The following is a 25031-nucleotide window of genomic DNA, read 5'->3' as shown; positions in this document are numbered from 1 at the left end:
GGAAAGGCAAGCAAACCAGCAAACAATCTACATTTTGACTTACAAACTTATTTATGAGAGAAATCATCAGGGTCAAGTATGCTGAAATGTAAGTCTTTGAAGAGAACTGACAGTCGCTGGTCTCAGGGGAGAAGATCCCTTACCAAGCCCAGGCAGCAAAGGCTGACTTGCAGAGGTGTCTGGTGTCAAGCGTCCTCCTGCCCCGCAGCTTACTCTTCTGCAGCACCATGGGATAAGCATGACAGCATTTAACAACCACTTTGGAAGCGGCAATAATTAGAGAATGTATCAAGTGGAAAAGAATCGGGCTCTGGTGGTCTATCCTTTCTTTTCATTTGGTGAAGGAGCGGGAGGTTAGCCAATAATTACATTTCTAGTAACGATTTAATCCAGCCACTATAAGCATCACGCTTATGTCAACTGAGTAATATCAAGTCAGACATTATTTATAAGCATGACAAAACAAACCAAAAAAAAATCCTCTCTGTCAGTGGAAAATAGTTTCATCATCTGGTTAGGAAGAAAAGACTAATTACAGGTAGACATGGCCTTGCTACAACTCTTTTAGTGATGTTACCCAAGTTTTGCTTTCTATTTGCTCACTTTTATCTGTTCCTGACAAAAACCAAAAACTTATGTGTTGAGGGAAATCTAAATATCCTGCTAGATATTTCAGAAGCATGTTAAGCAAAACTGCCATGTGCTTAGGCATCAATGTATTTTTCTCTCAAACTCATACAGCACAGGATACTGAAAACTTATGACAACAGTTACATAGTAGCAGTTCAAATTAAACACAGGCCAGGACAACAGACTGGTTTTTTTTTCCTCAAGGAAAAGATTTGAAGTGTTTATAAATTGGAAACCAACAGATTGTGTCTCAAATATTTTCTATGATGTGGTAACATAACTAACTAAAACTGATGGACATACCTCATATCCTGAATAAACCGCTACGTTAACATAACTGTCACCTCTAATATCGGCAATTGAGAGCTCTTTTCCAATTGTTAGCATCTTAAAACAAGGCAGCGCTTTGAACAGAAAACTCCTTCAAAACTAAAAAACGCACCTTGCTGTTCTATACCTAATAGGTATAACACACCATGACTGCCAGCATTTTCAGTTCTTGAATCTAAGTATGCACTGTGCACACCTGCAACATTACAAATTGCAATCTACCGACAACAAAGGCTGATATCAATTAAAAACTCCTTTATTAAGACGAATTCAAACCAACAATTGTAATACTTTACAGTAACAACTTCAAAGCATAATTTAAGAAAACTATTGATTTTTCACATCCTTTTCCTCTGTACATTCCTTCTTCTGTGTACATACTTTACATAGCAGCATCTTTACAATTTCCCATTGAGATAACAGTGCAAATAGATTGAACCACATTTAGTGCAATTTCTTTGGTTCAAAGTGATGAAAATCCTTCCTCAAAGGCTTACAAATTTCTTCCATAGCATGTGTGCTGCTGCCACAAATTCATTAATTAGAAGTGTTTTCTTTAAACTTCAGGCTCCCATTGAATAAGCTGTCCAATTTCAACATAAGAAGTCACCTGACGATCATTAACAATCAAGAAGCTGCACTATATTCTCTAAGCATTTTAAATAGTAGGCATGTAGCTCATTTTCTTCAGGCTGTGGAGCAGCTAAAAGGAAGAAAAAATAAGATTTGAACTTCTAGTTGATTCTTAATACAAAATTAAGATAACATCAAATGCCTTGCTAGAACTCATGCTATTTTATGATCTTAACCTCTACTTTACAAGTAGCAAATCAAGTACTAATACTTTATGTTGCAAAGTCTGCGGTTTTTGTTTGCTTTGTTTTGAAAAGGTCAGGTTTTTTAGCAGCTTTTCAAGCCTCTGCTTAGTTGTAACAGATAAAGTGAAAACTGCCATTTCATTATGCTATATTACAATGAGGTCATGCCTTGTTCTTGCCAAAACTTCTCCTTGGGTAGGACAAAGGGGGAAATGAAAAATAACAACAGACATGTTGAAAAATTTCCCCACTTGCACTCATAAGAACAATCTACCATTTTAGCCCAATTATCACTGTAAAGTGATCAAAGTTTTAACAGGGTAGGCTAGTTGAGAATTTTAATGCAGGAAAATACAGATTATAACTTCACATAACTGTAAACTGTAACAATTAACAGTTGTGTAAAATCTTTCATACTCAATATTATGATATTTAAATGTTTATTGAATTTAAAATTAATCGTTCAGTCTAGGACTTTATATTCTAAAGTAATACATAAATAAACAGGGATCAACGCTACAAGGTTCTAGTCTGTAAAAGCTGCATATTTCTAACTTGTTCATTCAACATAATATTTTGAAAAATCTCTCATCATTGGTAGTTACGCTATAAAGAACAATAAAAACCTATCTATTTATTAACACACTATCAGTATATGAAATGTTGCATTATGTTATGTTATATTTAATGGTTGACATAGTAAAGGATGAGTTTGAAACAACAGTACATTGACAGAATCAATGTATTTGGGTGGCAGTAGAGGAGGAATTACCATGAGATGTTCTATTAGGATACTGACAAACAGTGTTCAATGTAGGCAGAAATTTTGTGGCAACTCTGTTGTGCAAGATACTATTGGAACTCGGTATTAGCCTGCCAATTGATAAACTTATTTGAGTACATCTTTAGAGCAACTAAAATCAGTAGGAAAACTAATTGGCTTAAAATGAAACATTTGCATGTTTTTGCAAGATCAGAGTCTTGATGTGACTAACAATCAATAAACCCCTTATTAGCTATTGAAGCTCCAGCTACAGATCAGTGCTTGAACATCTTTCAGAATGAATGCTGTTGAGCTGAAGATAGGAACCTATTCTTTAAAAGTCATTCAAACGACAGTTATGTTTAGTTACTTAAGCAAAAAAACTTAAGCTTTCAGAAAGTCAGCTAACTTTTTTAATTGTACAGTATTTTAATACTGGTACAATGACCTGTTTTGATCCCTTTTCTGTGTGGCTGAATACAGTGAGGTTGAGCACTGTTAAGCAAACTCAGTGCTAAATGAACAATTTTTCTTATCGCTAAATTTAAAAATTAACACAGAAGTGTACTGTGCAAAGAAAGCATTTTCCTGTAAACACCATCAGACCTATTCTTACAAGCTAACCTTAGCAGTTTCCTAAGGTCTTATTTATAATTTATTAACCAAGAGGCATTTTTCTATATCTGTATTTAAAAGATGCCTAACCATAAAGCATAATACTACTCATTATTTTAGAGACAAAAGTATCCTTTTAAAAACTTGTAGCACAATAAAAACTTATTGTGATGGTATAAATTGAAAAGTATTAATGATCTACCTGATGAAACAATACAGAACTGGCATTAGTTGGAAATAAGACTTACTTTTCTTCACTAAAGAATAAGCCTCATCTATTCTTCTCCTTATTGACGGATTCTTCAAAGTCACTTTTGCCTGTAGCCACAAGAACACACAAAATACAATGACTTTACTTTTTTCCCCACATGTTCATACTTTAACAGTAAAGTTTAGAAAATGACAATAATTCAGCAGAACCTGAGATGCAGGAATTTTAGAACTGGCGTAAGACTGTATCGTCACACAGATCGCATTGATATAAGTAGCCACAAATCACAGAGGACAAGCTGCTTCCTTACTGTGTCCTAGCCTGAGTAGCTATGTGATTAAAATAATAAAATGGAACTGCTGCTGGAAACTTAAAGGTTTACTTAAAGGTTACTGTACTGTTTACAGTATAATAAAATTAACATTACCATTTTTTCAAGTATTTCTCAAGTACTAACCTTCTGATAGTTGTGAAGCAAAGCCCAAAGCGAAGCTGCTCCTATTCTCTGAATAGCACAACTATCACTTTCCAAACAGGAAGATAGTACTCCAATCGCTTTATCTAATGAGTAAAATTAAAAAAACTCACTTAAAAAATATCATCAAAAGCACACAAATATACTGACACATCTCAGTATTTTGATGCTTGGAGTACACTTATTTCTATGATAAGTATTGGTATGGCAGAGGAATTACAGAAACTTTATTATCAGATAATTAAATTTAAATACACTTACAAAATTGGCAGACTACATTGAAAGAAGTGTTAAAAAGGATATAGCAAAACAAAACTAAGCAATGCTAAAAAATTAAGCCATCAGTAATAAAACATGCATGTTACACACAGCCATCAGCTATGCATAGGGACTGAGTAAGCCATCAAACTGTTTTGTAACTCCCAGTAGCCACAATTAGAGTCACATCAGGATAGAAATTAAGATGTTTCTATTTTCTTATTATGTAGATGATTTGTAACCAAGGAGAAATATTTGCCACCCCACTGTAAGTGCCTTAATTTCCTAGCCTTGCTCTGAAGCCAGACTCTTCAAGTTTGCTTCTTCACTTCATAACAAAAAAAATCACAGATTATGTAACTAATAATCCCTGCTCAATTAAGGCAGCAAATTAGCATCCTGGGAAAAAATGAAAAACATAGACACTATGGAAAACCTGCTGAGAACTTATAACAAAGACAGGAGGAACCATGACTTTTACAAACAATCAAGAAAAAAAAATTCTGTGTATGTTGTTCCATTAAGTATCTAAGTCATGATCATAACTTTATTATTACCATAAATACTTTCTGCACGACAGAACACAAAATAGTTTGTCTCAACATCCATGACTTGCAGGAGCTAGTAAGGTTTTGTCCAACTGAAAGACAGGAATTTCCATGGTAGAAATGTTTTTTAAAAATATTTCTAAAGTAAGTTATTTATTTGCTTTTCCTTTTGCTAAATATTCTTATTTTAATTGCTTTTCTGCCAAAATATATGTGCCATAATTACTTCTATAAACATAATTTTTATAAAAATGCTTTTCTAAATAACAATACCGAGTTCCTGGTCAATAACCCAAATTGCAATGAAAATACAGTATTCTGGAAGACACAATATTCTGAGAATATTCTCAGCTTGTATACCCATTAGATACTTACCATTAGCTAATATCTTTGGTTTATTAGTTGGACTAAAACATATGTTATGTAGAATGAGAAGTGCTAGATATTGGCTGCTCTTGTGTTTGTATTTACACATTTCCACAATCTGGTCTAAAAAACCATTTATCTTCATGATCATCTGCTGTCCATCTTCTCCAAAAGATATGTTCAGCAGCAGCTTTAGCCAAAGAGTAGACACATTACCAGGATTTTTATTACTTCCTTTTGGTAATGAAAGAGACAAAAAGTTCTGCAGGAAGTTACTCTGTGAGAAGGAAGAAAAAGGACATTAGAATTTATAGTATACCATTGTTTGTTCACTGTTGTTTGACCTTCCAGGTGAGAACCTGTTCCTCTATTGCAAGAAGGAGATGTTCTAATATAACTTTTCCTATGAAAAAAGTCCTTGACTAAATATTCCCAACCTCACTGACCCTTGACAACACTGAGAGGCATCTGGTTGAAAGCAAACAATACAGCATACAAATTCATTGTGGTTTTCTTCATGCAAATATAATATTGGTAATTTAATTCACACAGATGGAATGAGTAATTCAGCATTGCTTGCACTTACGAAAGCAGAGCTCAGGGGAGAGAATGAAGACTAAGTACACACTACAGTGAAACTCTGAAGACAGCAAAAGCCAAAACAACTCATAGAAAAGATCTCAAACTCTTTATATCAAACAGTTTGAGTATCAGCAATTTTGTAACTGTATCACCAAATTTTACACAATTAGCAGCCAAAAAAGTTCATACTTCTCCTTGCTTTTTCAAACAGATAATTAGGTCCGAGCACAGAACATTGTTAATGTAAATTGAAATAAATTTTTGTAATTATTAAACTACTATAAAAGATGCTAAAAACAAACACACTTTTTATAATTTCTGTTGTGTTAGCTAGCTTTATCACGTCACCACCACTATAGTTGATTGTTTACATGGTTTGATTTTGTAATAAGATGTTGAATTTATTTAAATGATCAAAGTTAAATTTAAAAGAAATGGATTTTCAAAAGAACACTTGATAAAATAGAGTAAGGATCATTCAATACACAAATTAAAAGGGAAAAGACAGTACTTACATTTATCTAATAAGAATAGATTTCTACCTAATAATCAATTACTGACATGTAGGACATCACCTATAAAACTATAACTTTTATAAAGGTTGTGTTTCACACAGTATACCTAATGATTTATACAATGTTTAATTTCTTGCTTACTCACATGCAGTTTGTTCTACTGTATGCTCACTTTCATGATCTACTAGTGATTGCTATCAATACATATGTGGATATTAAAAATTTTAAATCCCATTGAAACTGAGAGGTTATAAAAAGCTCTAGCAAAAATTGTGTAGTTCCATATGCTGTTTCTGTCCAGACTATGAATACGATCAAATTACACACTGCACCTAGGGAACAGTAACACAACTAACTGAGAAGATACAATGGTTTTAATTCCCACAGAAGCATCTCTGTATGATCACAGGACACTCAATATTGAAATATGAGGGTTTATTAAAAAGGAAAATGTATCCACCACATTGCTAAAATAAATAATATTATTTACTTACCTTCTGAATAATGCCTTTACAGTCATGAGACAGAACAAGGTTAGAAAGAAGACAAAAGACCACCTTCTGAATTGGGCTGTTATCATCTGACACTTGGGAAGCCAATTTCAAGACGTTATGCATTAAAGAATTGCCAGCTGCACTCCGTGCAGACGAAAGTGATGATTGTCCACCACTGGCCCAACAAAGTGAAGCACAACCTTAAAGAAATTATAAGATTATCATATGCGAAATGCACGTATACATTACAAAAAACCCAAAACTATAAAAAGAGCAGTATCATGATTGAGATTGGACTTTTGAAAGGATGGAGGGGGCGGGTTTTGCTTTGAACTACAGTGAAGTCAATGGGACATGCTTTGAATAGAAACTGCTTGAATGTGGCAGTTTTACTGGAACAGGCCTCTACTGTCCTATTGTTCTAGAACCTAAAGATACAATTCTGCTGTTAAAGAAGAGCTATTGCTTCATCTCAGAAAATCTCCTTAAAACCAGAACATTGTATCTAAGGCATAATACAATCACTTAGCATGAGAATCTGAAGGGATCCTCTGAAATTGGTTCAGAAGAAGAGGTCTCTATATACATGAAAGGTTTAATACGTTTCTTAAAATATTCTTCTGAGAAATAAAAGCACTGCCTGCATCTGTCATTACCTTGTAACACAGTAGCATACAAAATCCTAAGCTGTAGAGCTACATGCTCAAACTAGTATAGCAGCGGGGAACAACCAAGTTACTAACACGATGTTTGTGCACAAATATGCATATATATTTTTATTTAGTGGCATTTGCCATCTGCAACAACAGTGAACTTCTTACATGGCAAGAGTAAACGAAAACGAGACCGTTTTTAATGGTTACAAACATCTACATGCATTTCTTTGACTACATTAAGGGGAAATGGTTAAGCAGTTCAGAGTAGGTAAGTTTGGATCACCTTATAAGCCAGCTATTCTGAACAGAAAGAAAAAAACATAATTAATCTAAAACCACTTGCCCTTATTAGCAAGGAAAATATAAATGCAGCCTAAAGTCACTCAGAATTAAGGAAAAATACAAACTATCAGAACTTCAGCTTAATTTCCAGTACATCACAGACATCATATATTAATTTTATATCCTGTGGTTGATTAATACATATTTGACCTTTATTCAGTCCATATTAAAAAAATGTCTTTGTGAAAAAAAGCATCACAGGCTCATTTAAGGTCTGGAGACATTAACTTAAAAAGAGGACAAAAAAGCTCAGAGACTGTGCAGTTAATGTATTTTGACCACGCTAACTCTTTCATAGTACCTTGACTGGGAGAAATCAACAGATACTTAAAGCCACTAGCATATCATTACCTGAGTCAATAACCAGGATATGGAATGAGACAAATTCATTCTAGAAAAAAGAATAGGCCTCTAGTAGTGGGGATAAGGATAATGACTCATCAATGGAAATAAAGGGTTTCCTCAAATGAACAAGAGAATCCTTACGAAAAGTAGACAAATACAAGCTACTGAGCACCCAATGCATAAATAAATGGAATAAATTTAATAAAGAATTAAATTAGATTATTCAATATTTCAAAACCAGAATGCTCTCAATAAGGGCTGAAGTACAAACTACAGTACTGATACGCTATTCTCTGTGAAAGAATTCCTAGAGAAGTATTTCTACAGTATACTATGAAGTTTGGCAGGATTTTCTATGTAACCTTCAAACACACAATTCTTCAATGTATTAAAATCAAAACTCTTGATAGACTTTGATGGACCAGTGCTTTTATACTTTCCTCTTATGGTACTAATAAACATTATTTTCCCTTTACTATGCTTTTCTGTCTTAATTATTTGGGTGAAATATTTTGACGTATTACATCATAGGGTGACTCTTATACCTTCAGGATAGTTTGCAGTGTAGACACAAAGCAAATGCAGAGCTATTTGCATCGAGGAGTCATCTACTAAAAACCACGGCCATAGCGAATGCACAACAGGAACAAGATGAGCTTTGAGGGCGGCCATCTGCAAGAACATGATGAAGAATTTAAACTATTATACTATGAAATACTTTAAAAATAAAGTATAAATAAAGTGAGAAAAGTATATTTTTATCATACTGTGTCCGATTAGTTTGCTTTAAAAGATTGTACAGTGAGAACCGACACCCTCATTTCAAGACTAATGAAATTAACTCTGTTCCAGTCAAAACCAATGCTGATGTTTCAATACTGAGACACATGCAAACAAAAGTAAAGATTTATTCATTCCAACTGTGATTGTTCAAGACCTCCCTATTCTACAGTTTTATTCTACTCCAACTAAACTAATTATTGGGACTCAAAAAGCACAGAAATAGAAGAGTGCAGTTCTACAGAGCAAATTATAGAAAACTTCACTTATCAACAGCAACCTCCTTCTCTCCTCCAAGCAATTGTCTCTGCAGATCCCTGATCAAAACAAGAAAAATATTCCACAATAATCTTATCTGAGATTATGGGGATCTTAGGGATAACCAGATGGCTTATTCAGGCCCATAATTTACGTAGTGTTCTGGATACAAAAAGGGTATTAACACATGCCCTCAATAGGGATACTTCTGGAAGGGCTGGAAATCCTGTGGTTCCACCAACACATTTGCTAAAAGTAGCACAAGTTGTATCACAACGGCAAGGCAATTAAACTGTGAACTAGAAAATGGAAATACATCTGTGAAAGGTTTCAGCAATAAAAAAGAGGAAGAGCAGTGATCAGAAAGAAACAACACAGAAAGAACGAAAAAGGTAATGTATTATTTTCCCCATAGAGAAAAAGTAGGCAGAAGAACAGAGGTAGAAAAGAAACTGAAAAGGACAGAGAAAAAGACAAAGAATATGAAATTAAAAGAAGAAATTCAAAACAAGACTCTGGGCAAGAAAAATTATGGGGGGCGGGGGGGGAGAAAAATCAAGATTAAAACAAAATTGTGCCTTGCAGGATTAGTGTAATGTAACTCAGACAAAGGAAAGTAAATAGAAAATTATTATTTGGGGTTTGTTATTTGGTTTTGGTTTTGTTTTTTTTTTCTTTAACAAAGGGAAATGAAAAAAGGAGAGAGGAATAAGGAGAGGAAACTACTTTTCAAGATATGAAGTGTATCAATTATGCATGTTTCTTGTGGCCTCACACTTTTCTCCACATCCATTTTTCACATTATATGCTTTGAAAACTGGAATTACTGATTTAAGCAAAGTAGCTAGCAGTGTATATAAAGGATGATAGCGATCTGAAACCTTTGGGAGATGATGTTTCAATATGAGCATTGAGTTCTTAATGTATGTATGAAATATTCTTAGGAGATGGAAATAATAATGAAATTTGAAGTATTTCTTGCCAGTAATATCAAGCTTAAATTTAGCGAGCATTTCAAAGTAGAAAATTTCAAATAATTTCAAAGTAGAAAAAAAAATTATGATTCTCATTCACTAACTGAATGTGCTCACATTATTTCAGTATAAGAATACTTACTTTGCATTCTTCATTTTGAAAAAGGCAGTTTCTGAGGAGCTGCATAGAACACCTTAACTGCTTGATAAGGTTATCCTCCTATCCAGAGAAAAATATTTGAAGATCATCAATGTAAGACCAGAATGAACTTTGTACAAGAAGAGGAGAGGTTTCAAAGAAGAGGTGCAAAACTAAGGCATCAACATGTGGGTCACATCTCTTCAGCAGAGTTTCCTTCTGATCTCAGGTAGGATTCATCTCAGCTAGCTTTAAACATGTATACTAAAGACATTTATAACAAGTTACTTAGAATCATCTTCATCTGTCTATATAACCCACAGATACTATTTCTAGGGGCACTGATCTGGCCAAATGCAGACATCTGTAAACATAAAGCTCCATTTCTCTTACAACTAATGAAGGATGGGTGAAAACACTTTCTGGGTATTTGTTCCATCCTAAAGTAGACATCTAAACCAAGTCAAATTAAATACTCCCTAGAAACACCTATTTTTTCTTCCTTGGATAAAAACAAGGATAAACTAGCTTTGCCTTGCAGATCTCTACATTTGGTCAGACCAATCCATCCTTATTCCTAGTGTCATAGATCCCTTATCCTTACCAATGGAAAGAGTTTCCAACCTGATAAGAATATTACAAAGATAAATACAGACCTTTGGACAGTGAGGTACTATACTGAGATTCAAGTGTACAAGTAAACAAAAAATCTAGCTTTGTGATAGTGCTGTGACACTGAAAGGCTAATGATGGCTGACTTAACTTCTATAAGGTTGACAGACTAAACGACTGCTCAAAGATGATCAAATTCCAATAAGCTTGTTCACCACAGGAGACTATTTCTGTTTTAACAAGCATAAAGGAATAAAAATGTAAAATAGGATTAATGCATAATCTCTGACAAGGAGAAGCAACAATGCTTGCTTGTAAATCATACCATGCACAGTTGATGACATATAGAGACGAAGTAAAAGTCTATATCAAAAAAGTTAAAGTCAGGTGCAATAGATGAAAAAGAAACATACAAATCATCATTAGAAATGCACTTTACAATTGGTTTGTCTCATTTTTAGCTAAATAAAATGTTAAGTCTAAGATGTTCCTTCAAGAACTTCCACATGTATTAAGTTATTCAATAAATACAAATAGCACTAAGTCCTATAAAATGCCACAGGCTACAACTTATATTTAACGTGTAAACTTATAGGAGGCTGAAAAAGTTACAGGTTGTGTTGGCAGCACTGTTTGTATTCATTTATTTGTTTTAGGATATCTTGATTTTTACTAACATTCTATTTTGAGGTTTTTTTTGAAAGCTTTGCTATTTGTAAATACTTGTCATGCCCTTGGGTAGCATCACAGTAATTATTGTGAAAGAAAAGGAATATCAGCTAAAGTATTTCAGTTGCCCTAAGAATTAAGCTAAGTCCAACACATTTTTTCCAAACAGTTAAAAGAAAAGAAAAAGAAAAGAAGCTTGGATAACTTCACTTCGAGAGCTGCGCCTCAAAGTGGGCCGAGGGGTAGTTTTGTGAATGATCACCTAAATCTGACTATGAAAGCAATGTCTCAGCTTCCCTCATTGAAACTAGATTGTTATGCATCACATATGATGAACAGCACACTTAGATATGATGTAGCAAGCTACAGTCCCAGCTCAGCAGGGAAATCTGCCATAAATTCCTTTGCAAATCTCTTTCAAATAATCCTTAAACATAAACAGTCTTTCTGACCTTTCTCAGAGGCTCCTTTCCTTCAATTTCTTTCAAGTTTTAAATTCCTTCTACATTTAGCAGAGGAGCAAATGTCCCCAGCTTCTCCTTTCTCAACCCAAGAAATATAAAGAACCAGCTGACTTCAACCTTCATGGGCATATCCAAAGCAGGACACCTTTCAGCCTCCACCCCTTGAAGAAGGGATAATAAATGTGTTTAGGAAATCTCAAGAAAAAATATTGTAGCTTTCATATGTCAGGGTCAAACTCAAATTATTTTAAGAGCTCATTGCTATAAAACACAGTTCCCCCACTCTCACAAATCAAGGATAATGTCTGTGCCAATGCCTCACAGAAAAACACTACTGAGCTCAAACAATGCAGAAACATCCTGCAGGAAGATGTTTTCTGCAATTTTTCCTTTATGTGGGAGTAGAAAAGATATCAAACTTGACAGCAGAGGTTACTGTCTGTATTTTAATAATTATTTTACATAAAACTGGTAGAAAACAAGTAAATTGCAACAAAAATCTTATTAAATTGTTGTACGATGGTAAGAAGTAATCTATGTCTAGATGTGGCAAGAAAGAGTTGGGTAATGTGAGAGTCTGAAACAACTGGAAAGGAGGTAAAAAACAAAAAGGCTAAACAAAGAAATTGCGAATGGAGAGAAGAAACTGGGAGTACAGGTGGTAGAAGGAGCACAAGTATGAGGTAAAAAAACTCTGACAAGAAGTTTAAGCCAGGGACAATTGAGTCTGCTGTCAAGAGGCCGAGACACCCAGACCAAGCATGCAGGAGGACAGAAAAAGAATTAGAATTGGAAGCCAGATGATATGAGAGGGCAGAGAATAAAAAACTATGACTTACATGCGCAAGCAGACTGGAACTGGTTTTGAGGCAAGGAAGGGAGATTGACTAGTACAAGAACAGAAAAAAAAAAAACAAAATGGCTAGCACTGATTGAAAGACACTGAGAAAAAAAAAAAAACAACTGAGAAACAGAAAAATTATTATTCTGGAAAAAAAGATAGGAAAAATTAGCTGGATTGCATAAGACAAAGAAGTCAAGGCTGAAAGTCCAACCCTGTCTGAAAATACAGTACTCTTAGATATTGTTGTAGGCTAAATAAATACCACAAATTGCAAGCACTGAGAGGTAACAGATGGATGAACACGTATGTGTGTGAATGTCTGAAACTGAACTTTTGAACTCTCAGTCAGAAGCCTGCTAGTTGCTGGCTTCTACTAGAAATGGTTAGTTGCTAATTCTGATAACCTAGACTAAAAGTGGGGAGTCCTGAATCCTCCAAATAATTAAAAGACATGAGACAGAACCACTAATTCAGAGGCTGATCATGCGTTGTACTTCACACATAGATTATTTAGATTAGGTAAACAGGAGCTTAGAGTTCTGAAAGAAAAGCTGGTGCGGAAAAGAAGGAATCCTGAAAAGAAAAACTCTGAAAGAAAGAAATGGGGCCAAAAAGAAGGTGGTGAAGATCCTGGCTGAAGGAACAATCCTGCAAGTTGGAGAAGATCCTGGAGACCAAGGAGATACATGGAGACAAACACCAGTTCCTGCCCAGGGGCTTTGGCCAGTAACACTCAAGACTGCCAACTGAGCAGCTGCAAAACACAAATTGATGTGATTTTCTGACTGACTTTCCTGAACCAGCAGTCATCTCCATGTTGGAAAAGGAAGTTGAGACCTGTACATAAGAATATGACTCTAGGTGGCACACTGAGTAAATGAGATAATCAAGTTCATAAAAGCTCTAAAATAATTGAATCTTAAGGAAGTCTCAGCATCCAGATCCACTACAAGTTGTCATTTACTCAGTCTTATCAATGACAGATACCAACAGTACTCATCTCAAGAAAAAACAAAAACAAAACAAACAAAAAAGAAGTAGGAAATTACTTATATCAGTCTTCTGGTTTTTATAGTTACCTTTTTCTTCTGTGCTTTCCCAGGCTTTAGGGAATCCAAATTCAGCTGTGCATGAATATGTTTCATGTTTTCTATACAGTCGTCTATCAGGTCAACTGGAAGACAAAAAAAAAATTATAATTTAGAAGTTCATTCCCAATCAAAAATATTTTATGAAACATAAATTATCTTTCTTGCAATGATTTTACAAGATCGGACTCAGATGTCCAAATTCTGTGAGTTCATAATATATTGTTATCTTCTTGATATCCGGAAGTAACTAACAGTTTCCAAGATGGAGTGTGTCTAGTTGAATGATCTTGAGAAGTAAGAATACATTTGAGTGCTCTTGCAACTGAGCCTTGTGAGAGGAATACCCAAAGGAAGGACTGATAAGATGGAGAGGGGGATATGATGTGGGAGGAACAGGATAGCAACTCATAACTTTTCAGAATATCTTCAACAATGCTGTCTAGAAGAAGCATGCATTTATCTTACCCTGCACTTCCCTAACATCAGCCGATTGGCTGCATCTGAGGTGAGAGAGAGGAAAGCAAATCTTCAGGTGACTCACAATACAAAATGTTGCGTTAGTCTCTTCTCTTGGGATCTAGAGTTTTTAATTTATTACAAGATCATGGAGTGACTATATCAGTGACTACAGATGTCTTCTATCTGGACTTCTGTAAGGCTTTCAACATGGTCCTCCACAACATCTTTCTCTCTGAATTGGACAGATACGGATTTGATGGGTGGACTGTTTGGTGGGTGAGGAATTGGTTGGATGGTCGCATCCAGAGGGTCAACGGCTCAACATCTCGATGCAGATCAGTGATAAGTGGTGTCCCTCAGGGGTCGATAATGGGATCAATACTGTTTAATATCTTCATCAATGACATAGACAGTGGGATCAAGTGCACTCTCGTCAAGTTAGCAGACGACACTAAGCTGAGTGGTGCAGCTGACACCCCTGAGAGACTGGATGTCACTCAGAGGGATCTGGACAAGCTCGAGAAGTGGGCCCATGTGAACCTCATGAGGTTCAACAAGGCCAAGTGCAAGGTCCTGCATATGGGTCCAGGCAATTCCCAGTATCAAGACAGTCTGAGGGATAAAGGGCTTGAGAGCAGCCCTGCTGAGAAAGACTTGGGGGTCCTGGTGGATAAAAAGCTGGACATGAGCCAACAATGTGGGCTTGTAGCCCAGAAAGTCAACCATATCCTGGGCTGCATCAAAAGAAGCATGGCCAGCAGGTCGAGGGAGGTGATTCTGCCCCTCTATTCCACTCTCATGAGACACCACCTGGAGTACTGCATCCAGCTCTGAAGCCCCCTATATAAGAAGGATGTGGAACAGTTGGAGTGAGTCCAGAGGAGGGCCACAAGTAATCTGGGGGCTCCTCTCCTATGACGATAAGCTGAGAGAGTTGGGGCTGTTCAGCCTGGAGAAGAGAAGGCTCCAGGGAGACCTTATAGCGGTCTTCCAGTACCTCAAGGTACTGGAAAGATGGGGAGAAACTCTTCAGCAGGGCCTGTTGTGGAAGAACAAGAGGTAATGGTTTTAAAATAGAGGGGGGTAGATTTAGACTAAGGAAGAAATTTCTTACAATGAGGGTGGGTGGAACACTGGAACAGGTTGCCCAGAGAGGTGGTAGATGCCCCATCCCTAGAAACATTCAAGGCCAGGTTGGACGGGGCTCTGAGCAACCTGATCTAGTTGAAAATGTCCCTGCTTTTTGCAGGGGAGGGTTGGACTAGATGACTTTTAAAGGTTGCTTCCAACCCAAACTATTCTATGATTCTATGATCATAGGCTCATGGGATAATGCAAGTTGGACAAGATGGCCTCCTCATCTATAAGATCAAAGAAGGTTTTCCTGCAGCCTTATCCAGCTGGATCTTGAAAATGTCCAAAGACAGAGACTGCACAGTATGTCTAGATACTGCTTGACTGCCTGTTTATGAACAGTCTGAATCTCACATTTCAATTTATACCCACTATCTCTCATCTTCCTACACCATGCACTGCTGTGAAAAACCTGGCTCTGTCTTCTTCGAAATCTCATTAGGTACAAGAAGGCTGCTTTTAGGTCTTCCTGAAACCTTATTTCCTCCAGGTTGAACACGGCCAGTTGTTCAGCCTCTTCTCTAAAGACAGGTGGAAACAACCATCTTGGTGGCCCTCTGCTGAGCTTGCTCCAGTTTGTTGATGCCTTTCTTGCACTGGGACAAAACTGAATGTGCTACTCTGGATTTGGTCTAACAAGTGCTAAACAGAGGAAAGATAATGCTTTCCCCTTGATCTGCTGGCTGTGTTCCTGTTAATACAGCCCAGGATGCTGTTAGTCTTCGCACATTTAGCTTGCTGCCTACCAAGACCTCAAGGTTCTTTTCAGCTCCCCCATCAATCTCTACTGCTGTAAGGCATTGTTTCTTTCCAGGTGCAGGACTTTGCATTTGTATCTGAAAAAGTAGTCCTTAATAGCTAAAGAGGTAATGTTAAAGCTACAGATATCTTCAGGATATTGATTTGAACCCCAGAACTCCTCTTCCTTTTCTCTAAGATTTGTGTTGCATCACAGCAAGGATGACTTGAAGGCTGTTCTAGCACAGAACATGACGCACTTCATATACTAGTAGTAACTTCACAGGAAGTCAGGTCTTAGATGATCTAGTGGGTCATCAACAAAAGAAGAATCCTTATTGAAGCAAGGGCTGAGCAGACCAGTAATACACTGGGAAAGAGCAGAAAGTAGGTATACAGCATAGCATTTGAAGTTCAGAGTTTTCTGCCACTATTAGGATCAGACATTGAGCAGATATGTCTAGGCTATCTATTTCAGTGTAGTGGTGTAGGTTTAAAAGACCGCACAAACCAAAAGAGATGCAAGTAATGAGAAAGCACTCAATACAAAGTGCACTTGGGCTGCCTAGCAGGTATTAAATGCATGATACATGAGAAATGTAAATTAAATAGTCTCTCCTGTGTTCTAGTGGGCATAAAAAGCCTTTGACTAGTTTTTCACTTGTGTTTTACTACTATAAAATAAAAATCTTGGGCATGTAAGATGTTGCATTCCAAGAGCAGAAGGTCCTACTTAAACCGTAAATTGGGAAGAAACAAACAAACAGAAAGGGAAGAACAAGGCTGAGAAAAAGAAGTCTCTTCTTGTCTAGGTACAGCCAGAACGGAGAACACATGACATACGTTCACCTACAAACCTGTATTGGCATAGCGTAAAACAAGAAATGGAAGATAGTGCCAGTGCAAAAACTCCATTTTCAAATGGATGAATATGCCACTAGCAGTAAAAGCTCACAGGTCTCTTCTCACTCTAACACAGAGCTGTGATTTCATCACAAATTTTTAGACTAGCTACAACATAATATTTTATCTGTGGCAGAAAACTTTAACTTTCTCTGTAAAAATCTGCAGAAAATGCCACTGAAAACTAGGTCTTTGCTTTTGACAAAAAAAAACATTATTATTTAAAAATATGTAAAACATCTGCAAGCATTTTTTTTATAAAGCATTTAACACACATTTCAAAATGCTCACCTTCCAAAGCACATTTCTGGGCATTTCTACTGACAGCTAACAGAGACAGCAATGCATTTGTAGCAACTTCTTTCAGCACATTCCTTGAAGATTTTCTTTCACATACCTACAAATAATGCAATTTCATTACCAAAATGAAAAAGTGACCATAATAAAAGAAGTATTCATATCTATAAATATGTTGTCATAGTCTATATTTTCATTTGCTTGATTCATCACTATATTCCTCCCCCTCTATACTCATGTTTACAGGCTGTCTGCACTGAAGTGTTTCATTAATTTTTTCTAATGAAATGTACAATTTTTTTTTGTCTTGCTCCTAAGCCCACTCCTCTTACTCTTCTCTTAACATTCTACCTTCCTAAAGCCTAGATTCCCAGTCATGCCATTCCAGGCTTTTCATAATATTCTGGCTTACTATCGCAGACAATTCACTGACATGCCTTCAGTGCAATCTCAGTTTCCTTCAACACAATGATGAAGAAGAGATATTAAATATTGGTGAAATTCTTTAGAATAAAAATATCATTGACATACAGTTAATTTTTTTTAGATACTTTTCCAGACAGAGAAAAATTGTAGTTTATCTTATTTTTATTAGGCCTTTGTGAACATCACTATATTTCTAATAACATAAATATAATCTTTATGCTTTCAAAGAAATATTTATCTAGAGTCATATAACAAGACAGTTGAAAGATGAGGAACTGTCTGTGCTTTATATATTATCCACTACAGAATTTTGTCTATCTAGCAATTTTCCTTAAAATATCATTCCAACACTCACATCCAATATAAAGAAAAATGGTATGCATTGTAATCAGAAGAACATAGTAAAATAAGAACTGTTTCTGGATCATAGTAGAAGGAAAAATATATTTTAAAGTTAGTAAAAAATATAGCATATTAAGAAAAACTTAATACTTCAGATAGAAATCTCAGGAGTATCTAGCCATAGGACCTCATAGATTTTACACCTCTACATACCTTTTGTAAATCACCTTTTATTTGCTATAGGCCTCTAGTAAGTAATTGCCTAACAAATTCTTCAAATTTTAATATGCAATAAAATATCAATGTATGCTCTAGGATTATAATTTTTTGAAGTGTTCAGTGTAACGAGGACTGAAAAGGTAAAGGGATGAAGACTAGTAAGTAAATAACTTGAGGAAAAAAAACAACCCTCATTGATAAGGACAACTGACACCAAATTAAAGCATCAAAGTATGGACTGGGTTCTGCATTTATAGCTAACAAAAAAAAAATTCACTTTTATAGTCAACTGGTTTTATTACATCCTAAGGGAAATCTCAAAGCTATCAGCAACATAAGAATGTTCTAAGTAAATTAACTACTTATCTGTACTGATAGGTGCAGTTTCTTTTAATGAAAGAATTTAGATGATTGAGAAGTTAAAAAAATAAAAAGCTTAAAGTTTAAACTTCATGCTAATTTACACAAGCCAGGAAAAAACAAAATGTTGAATTCCTTCAATCCGGCATAACCTAAAATGTAGATTTTGTGATTTATCCTTCCAAAGGCTTTTGGCCTACTAAGTTGCTAGCTGTTTTTATTTTTTCTTCATACTTAGGAATATTTTAGTAATTAAAAAATATATTTCCCTGTCAACCTTTTGGGTATTTTCCTTTAATTAAGTATTATGTAGCTGAATAGAACTAATTAAATAATTAAGGCTAGTTGTCTTTTTCTTTTTGGAAGTTTTAATTTCATCTTACTATTTTCCAAATTTTATCTTAAAAACTAGTAAAATTCCATTCTTTCTTGAATCATGCTCCTTTATGCATTTTTTCCTTACTCTGCAATCAATAACTGCAGTTTACGATAACAAAAGAAAATTTAAGTCAACTATAGGGAACACTTAAATAATTAACAATTAATTGATGATTAACTACTAGTTGAATGGAAAAAAAAAACTATATAAATTTATAATGCCTTCTACCAGCAGATTCTATAGTATTAAACTACTCATATGAAACTACTAAAATAAGAATGGGCACTTTTAATTCTTTTTTGCAATTACGATGTATAATAAATTTAAGATGTCCCATAAATTCACAGATCTAGCTATGTTAATCTTCACATACTGTAAAAGTTAGTTGAAGGGGAGATCACAGTCTTTCTAAAACATTGTAAATGTTATCTCTAGGGAAAAAAATAGGCCTACATTTGAGAATGTATGTATGGATTATGGTTTCCTTATTAGTTTTACTTCTGATCTTGAAAACATGTAAACGAGGGTTAAAGTTTGTGTACACAAAAGCACCAAAAACTTTCTAAGTCAGCATGTGCATTTACTAAATTGGTTATATGCAACAATGCAGGACCAGGTCTGCTAATATTCACACCTGCAGACCGGGCCCTAAGTTGGCACCTGCCATTGTATAACATCTATCTGTAGATTTAATGTAAATAGGATGATTAATGAAGATGACTGATTTTTTGAAAATTCTCTCTCATAGCCTTTTCTGTGTTTGCACAGAAACACAGAAACAAACACTTATTTGCTTGAGTGCTTCTCTTGAAGAAAGATCATATTTAAAACTTTTGGATCTTTTGCGTTGGTTTTGTCCTGGTTTGGTTTTCTTTTTTTGTAATAGCTTACTTTACATCCTACGGACTCCTCTGTCAAGTGCCTCTCAGTGACCACCATGGGAAAGTGGTAAGTAAATAAATGTATGTACTTTACTCTACAACATTGAAGCTGTTTCGTTCCTAATTCTGTTATCCTTTTTGGGGGGATCAGAGCTGCTATATCACTTTCACGTACTGTAAAACCCCAGAGAGCATAGGTTATCTTTTGAGCTCTTTTATGAACAAAATGCAATGTCCACCTATAGCTCTGAACAGTTAAAGAGCAAGTTAAAAGCTGTCATCTCTTACGATACTCAAACTACATCATAGTGTCTGATGTACTTTCATTGGCCTGGCTGCACTCTTCATTGTACAGACTTTTTCTGCTGTTACCATAAGAATCATCACTTGTTGCTGGCAAAGACTGGTAATCAGCTATGTATGCTTGTACAAAAATAGAGGAATATCACTTAGAACACAACACATCCTTGTCTGACATATTTTCATGCAATTGCATGTTTTGTACCAGAGCCAAGGGGTCAAGTTTTGGCACATACATAAGCATTGAACACAAAATCCTAACAGTATATTTAGCAAATTATGGAATTTCAATGAAGTGTCCCTGTTTTGCTGTCAGAGTCTCTGAAAATCATGTCCTCACAGCAATCTCTATGCACTGAAATTATCTGAAATTAGTTGCCAAAGAGATAGGGAATTCTAGTTTTAGTGGCCTATACAGTGACACCAAGAAAGATCCTCTTAGGAAGTTTCTCCTCCATAAAATACACCAGGTTCTCAGTGCACAGAACACTATGCCCCAATAAATGCTATACAGCCACAGTAGTGTAGCAAAGGAACACAGCTTATGTGACAGATGTTAGCTAGATCAGGACAAGTCTTGGTGGAAGTGAGGTTATTCTACAAGAATTCAGCAACCAAATGAAGAGAGGAGATAAAGTGATATTAAGACAGTGTTATTTTGGTCACACCATCCAATATGAACTAATATATGTTGAAAAAATAATGTTTTAGATATCAACTTAGTATTAAATATTATTCCTATTAAAAATAATTACAAGACATTGACTCCAGAACATCAGAAATCAAGCTGTATTATGTTATACGAAATGTGCACCTTTCAGCTTAACACTACACTTCTAATCATGGATCATTATTATTGTTACAGTGATAAACTGCACATAATTTAATGAATTAGTATATAGATAAAATAACTCATTTGTGAGGGAAAATCAATTAGACTCAAATTTCACATATAACTTTTCTTATTACAAAGTAATGGAAGATATTTAACTGTATGTAAATAAGTGCAGGATGTAAATATACAGGAGGTAAAAGAATCACTTAGGTCAGCATATAGAAGTATAAGTAACAGTAATGAGATTACATTAAGAAACACAGAATATTCAGAATAAGCATCTAGAAAACAACATGTTGTCACAAATATATACTATGTCAGGCAACAAGTTCCTAAAAGAATTAGTGAAAAAAAACACTACCTAGCCAATTTAAAACTAGCTTGGAAAATACATTAACATATGCTCAAGTGCAACAACACTGATCTTCTACTATCAGGGAATGAACTAGGCTTAATGATTCATTTTGGTTCACATTTTTTATGAAGGCAGCTGTTAAGAACAATAATGCTGTCATTTACAATGGGGATAACAAAGTCTCAAACTTTAAAAATTTCATTATATGTTTGGGAAAGCAGAAAAAAAGAGCGCACTAGCATTTGGACAAACATTATCTATGTATCAGCTTCTCTACATAAGACTTCATACCATACTGTTGCAGCATAATTGCCTTGCAAGGCATTTCCCAGAAGTGGCTTCTTTGCAATTGTTCCAGTTTATTGCATTAACTTCATAAATAAGTGTAATAGATGTCTCAAATTAAAGATGTCTTGGTTCATAACTGGAAACAATTGGTTTTTCATTAGGTAACTACATTCCTTTTTAGCAAAATAAAAAATGCAAAAATACATCCTGCAATCAATCATCAAAGGTTAAATACCTGAATAATTAATGTAGTAAGTTGAGTTACTGATGCCTGGCATGCTTCAACGTGATCCAGAAGAAAGCTAATAGTTGGATTCTGACATATACTCTGTTTATCTTGGAGCTGTTGTCTTCCTTCCTCATTCAAGAGGACAGAGAGGAACTGCAAACTTGCCATATATAAAGCAGCATATGTGGTTGACAGATGAATACAATCACAAATGTTATCTGAAACATTAAACACATTTTTTTTTTAATATTTCATTCTGAATAAAGCTTCAGAAGTCAGTGCTTCAGAACTCAGAAAGACTTATCAAACAAAGTGTGTGAGCCAAGAAGCAGTTATACCTGTGCACTGCACAAGGAATACTGCAAATTCCATGCATTTGGTAAGTTTTTAAAAATCTAAGAAGGAAAATGTTGAGTTTTATAGGTTTGAATGAATTAATTCATTCTGTATTAATTTGACTATAAAACAACAACAAAAAAATTCCATTTCCTAAATCACTCATTTGTTCAATAATGTTCTGAACTCTTCTCATTTTATTCAACAGTTTACATTATAAAACAACAGTACCCATCAGCTGCTTTATGTGCAATTGGATTTGGATTCACCAGATCACTTAACAGGCACCTGGCTGAAATCACAAGCTTGAATGGACCATGCTGACACTTCAGTACTGAAACATATCAGAGAATCTTGATGACCAAGAGCCCTGACTAGGCAAATAACTAATGAAGGAATAATAAAATAAAACCAAAGAAATAAACAAAATCCTGTAAAACAATTTTTAATTCCTATCTCTTTTATCTCCCTTCAAAACTTTGCTTTCCTTCTATGTAAGACAGAAAAAAAAAAAAAAAGACATATAAGGAAAATAATGACGTGCTAATGGATGATTTCAGGCTCTACTCAAAGATGTCACATTTGGTTAAGGTTTACGACTAGAATCACTAACTCATGTATGCAAACAAAACTTGTGAATTTATCTGGCAGTTCAAAAGCTAGTCTGATAATATAGGAAAGAGTTATAAAATTACAATTAAGGGAAAAAGTCAGCCAAGCTCTGGACACGTTTGCTTTTCATGCTGGATATGGTAATTACTTAACAGCATCTAAACAGGATTGCGCCTCTTTTCTATTTGTTTATTTATTTTATTAGTTGCTAGGTTAAAACACATCCAGGAATAGTTATTACCAATTATTGCGCTACAATGACTTGCAAGGGCGGTTGTCACAGATGGAAAAGATATTTGGCCACTCTTCCACAACAATGTAGCTAGAAAGTTGAAAAAGTCTACCCATGTTTCATGAAGTACAGATGTTAACTCCGTATCTGCAAAGACAATATAGAAAAAAATCAAACCATTTATACATGTGTGCAAACCTAGATAGCTAAGCCTGACAATAGCTGTCAGTTTAAATGAAGGTGGTACATAAATGAATACCTGCCTCTGTCTGGCTACACTGGAAACAAAGAACTTCATTACCTAACCCATCTTTGGGGTGAATGGCGAGAATCATGAACATATTTCCCAACAGAGGTTTCAACAGTTCATCCTGGATTACAAGCTGAGAGTCCACCAATAAACATGATTTGAGAAGTCTGGACACAGATGACAAGTACTGAAGTAGTAATAATACCTGTTAAATATTTTTTAAAATACATGAAATGTCATATATTTGCATCTTCCAGAATTTTTTAAAATTTAAACACTTGCATCAGCTCAACTGATTAATAACATTTTGAATTAATATACACCACTTAAAAGAAATAATAGTATATAAATTAAAAATTGTTCTCCTAATTTTTACTGCAGAAGATGAAATAGAATTCCTAGTCTGGAAAAACATGCGTGAAATCAATTTTCTAGTGACAAAGAACAAAGTTCCTTGTAAGAAAATCATGACTCTCATTATATGTCCAGCATCATATTCTCGGGAAGCTCACAAAGGAAAACATTTAAATGGTCATTAATATTTATGAATATATGTGTATTTCCTGAAAAGAGATGCTCAATTCAAAGCCTTAGGAAAAAAATTATTCCTGACGTATTTATTTATTCTCACAAGATTATCTGCAGAAACACATTTTCTTAATAACCTAGGTATCTTTCTTCAAAGCAAATCTGAACGTAGAGCAACAGAAGCTTTAAAATGGTGCTGTGCCATTAATATAATATATATTCATGCTATATATACAGAGTTAAATTTGACACAAAAATAGTTTCATTGGCAGTAATTCTATATGCTTTGCATATACCAAAATTAGCTGAGAACTATTTAAGTGTATGCAGGATTGGAGACAAAGCAAAGCAGCCGGGTTTGTTGTGCAAAATAAATACAAAATGCGCCAGTACCTGTTTCTGGCTTGTACTTCCACTACCGGACAAAGAAATTCTACTACATGATTTCTGTCACTCCTAAACTCAATTTGTATTTTTGAAATACAACTGGTTTTCAATTTGATGGTTCTAGGTACAGTTCTAACACAGAAGTTAATTGTTCTGTGCTGAATATAAATATGATTTGTTTTCTCTTAAATCTTGTCAAAAGCACAAAGATTCACATTAATGTAGCCCATAGCAGTGTGTCTGGACTATGTTAATGAATACAGATTATGCAAACACAATTAATTTCATAATTTTAAAAAACTATAAGGTAACAAATTCTTCTCCAACCTGAGCTTTTACATGTTCTATATGACATGGATGACCCAATAGAGCTTTCAGTTCCAAGATGTATCTCTCAACCAGATTAGCACTTACAAGACTAAAATAAAATAAAGTAAGCTGGTTAGAAACATACTCAAATAATTAAACATTCTACTAACTTAACATTCCATAGAAGAGAACATTTTAAAGAAACGGAGTTAAAATAAATTATGAAGAACTTTCTTAAAACAGTGGGGTTTAGCAGCAAGTCAAGTGCAATGGCAACTATAAAAGCAGTAAGTTGTTTCAAAATAGTTAGACTAACATAAATTGCAATGGCTGTTACTGCACTGGTAAAAATTGTTTTTATTTGATTGCATATTTTCTTCCCTGTAGAAGAATAAACAGCTCTATAATAATAATAACTGTATTCAAACAAGGGCTGATGTTGTTGTTTTATTT

At 34.9% G+C, this 25031-nt stretch overlaps 1 protein-coding gene across 5 annotated transcripts in view; it reads right to left on the bottom strand.

Moving 5' to 3' along the window:
• Nucleotides 1–1200: 1200 nt before the first annotated feature.
• Nucleotides 1201–25031, bottom strand: part of RTTN (rotatin) — an 89410-nt gene continuing 65579 nt past the window's right edge. For 4 of the 5 annotated variants that reach the window (XM_086740558.1, XM_086740554.1, XM_086740557.1 and 1 more), the window contains 13 exons: nucleotides 24597–24687; nucleotides 23406–23559; nucleotides 23114–23251; nucleotides 21931–22142; nucleotides 17305–17410; nucleotides 13768–13862; nucleotides 10103–10180; nucleotides 8494–8620; nucleotides 6606–6805; nucleotides 5024–5291; nucleotides 3825–3928; nucleotides 3405–3474; nucleotides 1201–1663 (listed from right to left, as the gene is read on the bottom strand). In XM_086740558.1, coding sequence (XP_086596684.1) covers nucleotides 1581–1663; nucleotides 3405–3474; nucleotides 3825–3928; nucleotides 5024–5291; nucleotides 6606–6805; nucleotides 8494–8620; nucleotides 10103–10180; nucleotides 13768–13862; nucleotides 17305–17410; nucleotides 21931–22142; nucleotides 23114–23251; nucleotides 23406–23559; nucleotides 24597–24687 — 1726 coding nt within the window. In that variant the 3' untranslated portion in view covers nucleotides 1201–1580. The remainder of the gene's footprint in view (nucleotides 1664–3404; nucleotides 3475–3824; nucleotides 3929–5023; nucleotides 5292–6605; nucleotides 6806–8493; nucleotides 8621–10102; nucleotides 10181–13767; nucleotides 13863–17304; nucleotides 17411–21930; nucleotides 22143–23113; nucleotides 23252–23405; nucleotides 23560–24596; nucleotides 24688–25031) is intronic. The other variant, XM_086740556.1, reaches the window with a different exon arrangement.

The sequence above is a fragment of the Chlamydotis macqueenii genome, chromosome 2 (assembly GCF_036417535.1).
Source record: "Chlamydotis macqueenii isolate bChlMac1 chromosome 2, bChlMac1.mat, whole genome shotgun sequence".
In the NCBI taxonomy this organism is placed as follows: Eukaryota; Metazoa; Chordata; class Aves; order Otidiformes; family Otididae; genus Chlamydotis; species Chlamydotis macqueenii.
This window is presented reverse-complemented; position numbering and strand designations above follow the sequence as displayed.